At 51.3% G+C, this 10000-nt stretch overlaps 1 protein-coding gene across 2 annotated transcripts in view; it reads left to right on the top strand.

Moving 5' to 3' along the window:
• The window catches only part of LOC308165107 (FERM domain-containing protein 5-like), a gene marked incomplete at both ends in the record, with an annotated part of 97899 nt that overhangs the window by 67266 nt on the left and 20633 nt on the right, over window positions 1-10000 (top strand). The window contains 3 exons of one of the 2 annotated variants that reach the window (XM_080539209.1): window positions 6497-6601; window positions 9325-9367; window positions 9560-9638. In XM_080539209.1, the coding sequence (XP_080395335.1) occupies window positions 6497-6601; window positions 9325-9367; window positions 9560-9638 (227 nt within the window). The remainder of the gene's footprint in view (window positions 1-6496; window positions 6602-9324; window positions 9368-9559; window positions 9639-10000) is intronic. The other variant, XM_080539210.1, reaches the window with a different exon arrangement.

Here is a 10000-nt window from a genome sequence, read left to right as displayed (position 1 = left end):
GCGTCTGTGTGTCTGTGTTGTGCGCATGCTCGTGTGTATATGTGAGTGTGCATGCGTGTGTGTGTGTGTGTGTGTGTGTGTTAGGAGCCCTGGAGAGACACCAGAAAAGGTCAGGCTTTGTGTCAGCCATCACTGTAGACAACCAGTCTCCTGGGTCTCGGTGAGGCTCTCCACCGTCCTCTCCTCAGCCAGCTCTCTATTCAATAAGGAAACACACTCTCAAAGCCTGACTGCACTCGAGCTGTTATCCAGGGCTGAACGGTATTATGACTGGCTACCATTGTTAGTTCTCTCAAGTGCTTCAGTGAAGTCTATTTCCGCCTGCCGCAATCAGACTGTTCTGCTCCTCCTGCTCTGGCTGGCTCGTTCTGGGTCATCAGAGTCAGGCTGGGGGATGTTAAATCATACTGGACTGTTGTTACTGTATTATGATGTTTCAGATGTCCGTCTATGTCTGTTTCTTTTTTATTATTCTGTTATTCAATTGCAACTTGTTTTGTTGTTGTTATTTGTGATGTGAGTTGCTGTAACGCCTTAATTTCCTGTCTGTCTGTCTATCTGTCTGTCTGTCTACCTACCTACCTATCTATCTACTGTATCTATCTACCTACCTACTTACCTGTCTATCTATCTATCTATCTACCTACCTACCTACCTACCTACCTGTATATCTATCTATCTATCTACCTACCTACCTACCTACCTGTATATCTATCTATCTATCTAGATAATAACTAAGCTGTACAGTAACCAGTCATAACAAGGGAGGCCTGGTTGATACAGTAGCTAGCTGATGACAGTCGGTGCCGTGACCCAGGGCAGAGCAGCCGTGCTCCCTATCGCCCCCCGTAGGCCGCCGTCAGAGATGACCTGTTTCACTGACCTGTCTGAACTGAGGTGGATTCATGCTCTCCAAACACCGTGTTAATCTCCTTAAATGGCTGTCAGCTGTCACCTGCCACCTGTAGGGGGCGCCAGCCTCCAGCTGTGAGCTGGGTGGGGCTGCTGGGGAGGCTGGGGAGCGCAGGTGTGATGGAGCGGTTTGGTCCTCGCAGCCTCCAGACACAGCCACCGCATCATCCTGCACCACGGACTGCTGGGCTGTGGCCTGCTGCTGCTGCTGCTGTTGTGTGTGTGTGTGTGTGTGTGTGTGTGTAAACCTGCTGCTGTGTGTGTGTGTGTGTGTGTGTGTGTGTGTAACCTGCTGCTGTGTGTCTGTGTAGCCTGCTGGTGTGTGTGTGTGTGTGTGTGGCCTGCTGCTGAGTTAGGGTGCATCTATCAGTGCCAACGCAGAGCTTTGCCTCTCTCTCACTCCCTCCCTCCCTCTCTTGACTGTGTGTGTGTGTGTGTGTGTGTGTGTGTGTGTGTGTGTGTGTGTGTGTGGTGTGTTTATGTATAGTGTATCACATATGTAAAAGAAAGATTTAAGAGTGTGTGTTCGACATATACGGTCAAAACCGGACGGCAAGAAAACTAAAGCTAAAATACCCTGAATCCTGTTCTCATGGTAAATGGTCCAAATGGACTGCACTTATATTGCGCCTTTATCCAAAGCGCTTTACAACGGCCTCTCATTCACCCATTCACACACACATTCACACACCAATGGCGGCACGCCAACATGCAAGGCGCCGGCCCGCTCACTAGGAGCAATTTGGAGTTCAGTGTCTTGCCCAAGGACACTTCGACATGTGGCCAGCCGGGGCTCGAACTGCCAATCTGCCAACCTTGCGATCATTAGACGGTCGCTCTACCTCCTGCGCCACAGCCGCCCCTGTCTTCTCTCCGTCCTGCACTGTGGATTCATTGACTCTGCATCAGCAGCAGAATAGACAGCCCCAGAGGCGGAGGGTGGAGGTGGGGGGTGGCACCTGTGGCGATGCAAGCTGCTGCGTAAGGCTGCGTCCTCCCTGGACTGCAGTAGCAGACAGGCTGCAAGCTGCAGGCTCTGCAGGGGGGGGGGGGGGGGGGGGGCAGGGGGCCGCCGTGCCCAGGCAGTCTCTCAGGGGCCCTACTGTATTGTATTGTCAGGGCAGCGGGCCCATTCCACTTCTACTAGACTGTATGTATGGCCAGGGCAGTGTGGACCCATTACAATTCACACTCACCGCACTGCTGCAGTGGACCCATTCCATTTCTACTGGACTGTATTGCCAGTGCAGTGGGCCCCATTCCATTTCTACTGGACTGTATTGCCAGTGCAGTGGGCCCCATTCCATTTCACGCTCACCGCACTGCTGCAGGTGGAGGGTACCTAACTTCCGCCACCTTCCCTTTCTACCATTTCTCACCTCCATCTACCCCTCATCTACCCCTCCTCATCTACCCCTCCTCATCTACCCTTCCTCATCTACCCTTCCTCATCTACCCTTCCTCATCTACCCTTCCTCATCTACCCTTCCTCATCTACCCCTCCACATCTACCCTTCCTCATCTACCCTTCCTCATCTACCCCTCCTCATCTACCCCTCCTCATCTACCCTTCCTCATCTACCCTTCCTCATCTACCCCTCCTCATCTACAATTCCTCATCTACCCCTCCTCATCTACCCTTCCTCATCTACCCTTCCTCATCTACCCCTCCTCATCTACCCCTCATCATCTACCCTTCCTCATCTACCCTTCCTCATCTACCCTTCCTCATCTACCCTTCCTCATCTACCCCTCCACATCTACCCTTCCTCATCTACCCTTCCTCATCTACCCTTCCTCATCTACCCTTCCTCATCTACCCTTCCTCATCTACCCCTCCACATCTACCCTTCCTCATCTACCCTTCCTCATCTACCCCTCCTCATCTACCCTTCCTCATCTACCCTTCCTCATCTACCCTTCCTCATCTACCCTTCCTCATCTACCCTTCCTCATCTACCCCTCCACATCTACCCTTCCTCATCTACCCTTCCTCATCTACCCCTCCTCATCTACCCTTCCTCATCTACCCTTCCTCATCTACCCTTCCTCATCTACCCTTCCTCATCTACCCTTCCTCATCTACCCCTCCACATCTACCCTTCCTCATCTACCCCTCCTCATCTACCCTTCCTCATCTACCCTTCCTCATCTACCCCTCCACATCTACCCTTCCTCATCTACCCTTCCTCATCTACCCCTCCTCATCTACCCCTCATCTACCCTTCCTCATCTACCCTTCCTCATCTACACTTCCTCATCTACCCTTCCTCATCTACCCTTCCTCATCTACCCTTCCTCATCATCTACCCCTCATCTACCCTTCCTCATCTACCCTTCCTCATCTACCCTTCCTCATCTACCCCTCCTCATCTACCCTTCCTCATCTACCCCTCCTCATCTACCCCTCCTCATCTACCCTTCCTCATCTACCCCTCCTCATCTACCCTTCCTCATCTACCCTTCCTCATCTACCCTTCCTCATCTACCCTTCCTCATCTACCCCTCCTCATCTACCCTTCCTCATCTACCCTTCCTCATCTACCCTTCCTCATCTACCCTTCCTCATCTACCCTTCCTCATCTACCCCTCCTCATCTACCCTTCCTCATCTACCCTTCCTCATCTACCCTTCCTCATCTACCCTTCCTCATCTACCCTCCTCATCTACCCCTCCTCATCTACCCTTCCTCATCTACCCTTCCTCATCTACCCTTCCTCATCTACCCTCCTCATCTACCCTTCCTCATCTACCTTTCCTCATCTACCCTTCCTCATCTACCCTTCCTCATCTACCCTTCCTCATCTACCCTTCCTCATCTACCCCTCCTCATCTACCCTTCCTCATCTACCCTTCCTCATCTACCCCTCCTCATCTACCCTTCCTCATCTACCCTTCCTCATCTACCCTTCCTCATCTACCCCTCCTCATCTACCCCTCCTCATCTACCCTTCCTCATCTACCCTTCCTCATCTACCCCTCCTCATCTACCCCTCCTCATCTACCCTTCCTCATCTACCCTTCCTCATCTACCCTTCCTCATCTACCCCTCCTCATCTACCCTTCCTCATCTACCCCTCCTCATCTACCCCTCCTCATCTACCCTTCCTCATCTACCCCTCCTCATCTACCCTTCCTCATCTACCCCTCCTCATCTACCCTTCCTCATCTACCCTTCCTCATCTACCCTTCCTCATCTACCCTCCTCATCTACCCTTCCTCATCTACCCTTCCTCATCTACCCTTCCTCATCTACCCTTCCTCATCTACCCTTCCTCATCTACCCCTCCTCATCTACCCTTCCTCATCTACCCCTCCTCATCTACCCCCTCTCATCTACCCTTCCTCATCTACCCTTCCTCATCTACCCCTCCTCATCTACCCTTCCTCATCTACCCTTCCTCATCTACCCTTCCTCATCTACCCTTCCTCATCTACCCTTCCTCATCTACCCCTCCTCATCTACCCTTCCTCATCTACCCCTCCTCATCTACCCTTCCTCATCTACCCTTCCTCATCTACCCTTCCTCATCTACCCCTCCTCATCTACCCTTCCTCATCTACCCCTCCTCATCTACCCTTCCTCATCTACCCTTCCTCATCTACCCTTCCTCATCTACCCCTCCTCATCTACCCTTCCTCATCTACCCTTCCTCATCTACCCCTCCTCATCTACCCTTCCTCATCTACCCTTCCTCATCTACCCCTCCTCATCTAATTTTAATTTAATTTAATTTTGCCATTTAGCAGACGCTTTTATCCAAAGCGACTTACAATTACGAATTACAGGGACATTCCCCCTGGAGTAACTGAGGGCTAAGTGCCTTACCCAAGGGCACACTAGTAGTGGTGTGGCTTCAGGCGGGATTTGAACTCACAACCTTGAACTCACAACCTTCCGATCACAAGTCCAACTCACTATCCACTAGACCACCACTACCCCTTGATCTACCCCATCTACCCTTCCTCATCTACCCCTCCTCATCTACCCTTCCTCATCTACCCTTCCTCATCTACCCCTCCTCATCTACCCCTCCTCATCTACCCTTCCTCATCTACCCTTCCTCATCTACCCCTCCTCATCTACCCCTTCCTCATCTACCCCTCCTCATCTACCCCTCCTCATCTACCCTTCCTCATCTACCCTTCCTCATCTACCCTTCCTCATCTACCCTTCCTCATCTACCCTTCCTCATCTACCCTTCCTCATCTACCCTTCCTCATCTACCCTTCCTCATCTACCCCTCCTCATCTACCCTTCCTCATCTACCCTTCCTCATCTACCCTTCCTCATCTACCCCTCCATTTATGACTCCTCATCTTCCTCCACCCCCCCACCCCCCCCGCAGAGCCTCTCAGAGAGGCCCATCACAGGCGTCTGTTTCTGGGTATGAATATTTGATGGCCCTTGGATTCCTCCCGAGGGGGTGGTGAAATATTAACCACATTCTGGTGTCAGTTATTGAAGTGCTGCTGAGTGTCTTCTGAGGCCAAGCGGGGCATCGGGACAGGGAGGAGACGCTTTTACACGTGACGTCCTTTTATATGTGAAGTCCTTTTATATGTGATGATTTTATTATGGGTGTGTGTTTTTCATCTGTGGCCTGGCCTGACGTTTCCCCGGATGAGGCTGTCCGTCGACCCTTCTGCGGTGATCTATCGTCTGTCACGCAAACAGATTCAACGTAACGACACCCAGAGAACACTGGGCTTTGGGTAAACGGACTGCGCTTTTATATACTGTATATAGTGCCTTATTCCAAAGCCCTTTACTTTAACGGCCTCTCATTCACCCATTCGCGCACATATTCACATTCACACACCGATGGCCGGCAAGCTCATCTGGAGCAATTTGGGGTTCAGTGTCTTGCCCAAGGACACCTCGACCGACATGTGGCCAGCCGGGGCTCGAACCGCTGATCTTTGCCGACCTTGAGATCATTAGACACCGGCTCTACTTCCTGCGCTATGGCCCCTGTGCTGGGGGGGGGGGGCAGGGGGGGGTGGGGGGTGGTATGGCTTGTAGCTCACACAGTTAGACACACGTCAGAGCCTAGTGGCTGCAGAGTCACTACCCATCTTCTGTCGGAGACTGAAGACCCATCTCTTCAGGCTACACCTTAACTGCTCCTCCTGAGACATTGCTACCCCCAGCACTGTGTCTCCTAAGACACCTGCTTTTCCCCTATACTGTGCTTCCTAAGACACCTGCTTTTCCCCTATACTGTGCCTCCTAAGACACCTGCTTTTCCCCTATACTGTGCTTCCTAAGACACCTGCTTTTCCCCTATACTGTGTCTCCTAAGACACCTGCTTTTCCCCTATACTGTGCCTCCTAAGACTTTGACTGCCGCCCTTGATCCAGTGTCTATTAGTGTCTATTAATAAATAAATAAAATAAAATATTTCTTTCTTTCTTCTTCTATCACAATGGTCCCTGGCCTGAGCTAGATCACTCTTCTTCCTGCTAGAACTGGTGAAACGATGATTCACTTGCTTAGTCAAATGTATCAATCGTATGTAAGTCGCTTTGGAATAAGGCGTCTGCCAAATGCCTCAAATGTTGTGGTTCTGTGTCTTACAGCGTGACGCCAAGGGACAGTACCTCTTTGACCTCATCTGCCACCATCTCAACCTGCTGGAGAAGGACTACTTTGGCATCAGATATGTGGACCCAGACAAGCAGAGGGTGAGTTTGATGGCTACATATTCACATATTCATGTTCATATGTGTGTGTGTGTGTGTGTGTGTGTGTGGGTTCATGTGGGTTCATGTGTGTGTGTGTGTGTGTGTGTGTGTGTGTGTGTGTGTGTGGGTGGGTGGGTGTGGGTTCATGTGGGTGTGTGGGTGTGTGTGTGTGTGTGTGTGTGTGTGTGTGTGTGTGTGTGGGTGTGTGTGTGTGTGTGGGTGTGTGGGTTCATGTGGGTGTGTGTGTGTGTGTGTGTGTTCATGTGGGTGGGTGGGTGTGGTGAGTGCCGACTGCCTAATACACACAAGAGAGAAGTGTGGAGAAATCTCTGTCACACTCTGTCTGTCTGTATTTGTGTCTCTCTCTCTCTCTCTCTCTCTCTCTCTCTCTCTCTCTCTCTCTCTCTCTCTCTCTCTCTCTCTCTCTCTCTCTCTCTCACACACACACACACACTTTATCTTGTCAACCCTCTCTCTCCATCCTCCTTCCTCTCTTTCTCCCATTAATGCTTATCACACTAAACACACTATTGCTCTCTCTTTCACTCACTCACTCACTGACTCCTCTCTCTCTCACACACACACACACACACTTTAGCCCACCCTCTCTCTCTCTCTCTCTCTCTCTCTCTCTCTCTCTCTCTCTCTCTCTCTCTCTCTCTCTCTCCACTCTTCCGTGCATATCTCCCTCCAGCAGAGCCAAACCTCTTCCTCTCCTGCCTGCGTCACAGCCTGGGCTTGTTAATCAGTGTGTGTATTCTGTTGTCTCCTCAGCTTGGTTAAGGCAGGCAGGCAGGCAGGCAGGCAGGCAGGCAGGCAGGCAGGCAGCTCCCCAGAGCTGGGGATGGAACTGGTCCCAGAGACGAGGCCCCTCCCCCTCCCGCTGGTGTGGCTGGTGGCTTCCTGTTTCCTGTCTCCCTGTCCAACTCTTTTAGAGACGCTAGGCTAGCTAGTGTTTTGATGTGAGGACCAACATTTTGATGGGAGGGATGGAGGGATGGAGGGGTGGAGGGGTGGAGGGGAAGCTAGGCTAGCTAGTGTTGTTGATGAGAGGACCAACCCTTTTGTAGGAGGGATGGAGGGATGGAGGGGTGGAGGGATGGAGAGACGGAGGGATGGAGGAATGGAGGGACGGAGGGATGGAGGGATGGAGAGATGGAGGGATGGAGGAATAGAAGGAGTTGACTCAGAGAGAGACAGGAGGATGAATCAGTCCAGGAGAGAGTTGGTAGAATGTCTCCTTGTTCTCTCAGTCCATAAACTGAACTAAAGGAAGGTTGTTATGTTGCTGCCAGGCAGACAGATATAACAGCATCTCCAGTCTAGGTTGAGCTGGAGGCAGCACATCACTCCTGTGTGGCAGATCTGTCTATGAAACGCATACTCCCACGTAGATGAAAACTGTTTTGTTTTGTAAACTGTATAGCTTCATCTCACACGGACAAACTATAGAGAGGAAAATGACATGGAATATTATGTAATGGACCTATCGCTAAGCCATGCCCCCTTTGAAAACTCAGACAAACGAACAACGCTTCACTGTGACTGAATGACATTCAATGACTTACAATGGTGGGAGTTGGCAAATTTCTGATTTCTGATTTACCACAGCAAGTAATAGACATGTTTTTTTAAAGTTGACAATAATATTTCGTCTTGAAGCTTTTCACCATCAGATATTAGCGAGTTGTTTGTCCGAGTTTTCTGCCTGTCGTGACTTTTGCTGTTATATGATTGGACAATATCTATTTTGCATGGGCCCAGACAGTAGTGGAGTACAGTGAGGAGCTGATGCAACAGAACGAAATCATTTCACCTTCCTCACAACTTTCCCGAGGGTCCGACTCCTCAGACTGTGGATAATTCTTTCCCTTAATATTGTAATAAGTACTTAACCCACCCACTCTACCCCTGTTGATCTACTCCCTGCACTCAGTTAAACTAATAGTTCTCTAGGTGTTGTTTTGAGTTGGTTTTTCACAGGTAACACCAATATTTCCCATTCAACACTCACATACACACATACATCACTTCACCCAATCAGAAACATGAATCATCAGAGAGGTTACAGGGTTTACAGGGTTTCACAGTTTACTCCGCCACGGTTTAGCAGCCGACCCCTTCCCCCCCCCGCCCCCCTCCCCCCGCTCCTGAGCAGAGAGGAGCATGGGAGGAAGAGACAGGTGGTAGTTGAGAGACGTTCGGGACAGCGTCGACATATGCCGTTGCGTCTGCTGGCTCTGTTCCGTTCTCTCAGACCCGCCGCCGCCAGACTGACTCCTCCTAACAGTTCAGCGAGGCTGACAGAGAAACAAGCCGCCGCCGCCGCCGCTTCTTCTCCTCTGCTTGTCCTCCTCCAAAGCGCTCCCCCCTTTCATCTCCTGACAGCTCCGTCTCCCCGGGGTGGGAGGGAGGGAGGGAGGCCGCGGCGTGTTATGTGACGTGACAAACATGAAGGGAGGAACAGTAAAAAGCAGCGCTGGAATTGCCCCCAGAGCAACACGACAACAACAAGTCATCACACTCGAAACCGCTGAGCAATCAGACCCGGTCTGTGAAGTCTCCTTCTGTGAAGTCCCCGTCTGTGTAGTTGAATCTGTTGAGACGGCAGTAGGGGAGAGGGGGGCGGCAGTGTTCACCCGGGGGGGGGGGGGGGGGGATTAGCAGCCATAGAGCCTTCCATGTTTGGAAAATTAACTGTTTTCTGTTTCTGTTTCTTTCAGCATTGGTTGGAGTTTACAAAGTGTATTGCCAAACAAATGAAATGTAAGTAACCGATATTATGAGCCCACTCGATATGTACGTATGTATGTATGACTGTATTTCATAATGGATGCTGCTACACCCAGCCGCCCCAACCGAATGATTCACAGTTGCCAGCGAAGTCGCAGTAGCTTTTGTGTCTATTTCGCTTTCCTTCGCCGAGCCTCTGTTCTAACCTTTGACTCCCGCCTCCAGCCCAGCCTCCCTTCACCATGTGTTTACGTGTCAAGTTCTACCCTCCAGACCCGGCCGCCCTGAAAGAGGAAATCACACGGTAAGAGTCTGGCAGCCAATCAGACGGAGGGAGGCTTAAAATAGACACAGACGAGGGTGGCTGGCCCGTCCTGCACTGCCTCGTCACCTCGGAGGGAGGGGGGAGGGAGGGAGGGAGGGGGGAGGGAGATGGATGTATAGAGTGGGAGAGAGATGGAGAGAAGGAAAGAGTTAGGGTTATTGTGGAGAGAGAGAGAGAGAGAGAGAGAGAGGTAGGATTGATCGAGAGAAGAAAGGAGAGATGGAGAGAGAGAAAAAGAGGAAGCGGGGGAGGGGGGGGGGCTCTCAGTGGAGGGGACGACAGTTGCAGCTTCAGTCAGACTGATTTCACTAAACCACGGGAGATTCCAGTCGGCCATCTCC

The sequence above is a fragment of the Nansenia antarctica genome (assembly GCF_963989245.1).
Source record: "Nansenia antarctica genome assembly, chromosome: 9".
Lineage (NCBI taxonomy): Eukaryota > Metazoa > Chordata > Actinopteri > Argentiniformes > Microstomatidae > Nansenia > Nansenia antarctica.
The sequence above is the reverse complement of the archived record's forward strand: the minus strand, read 5'-3'. Positions and strand labels throughout refer to the sequence as shown.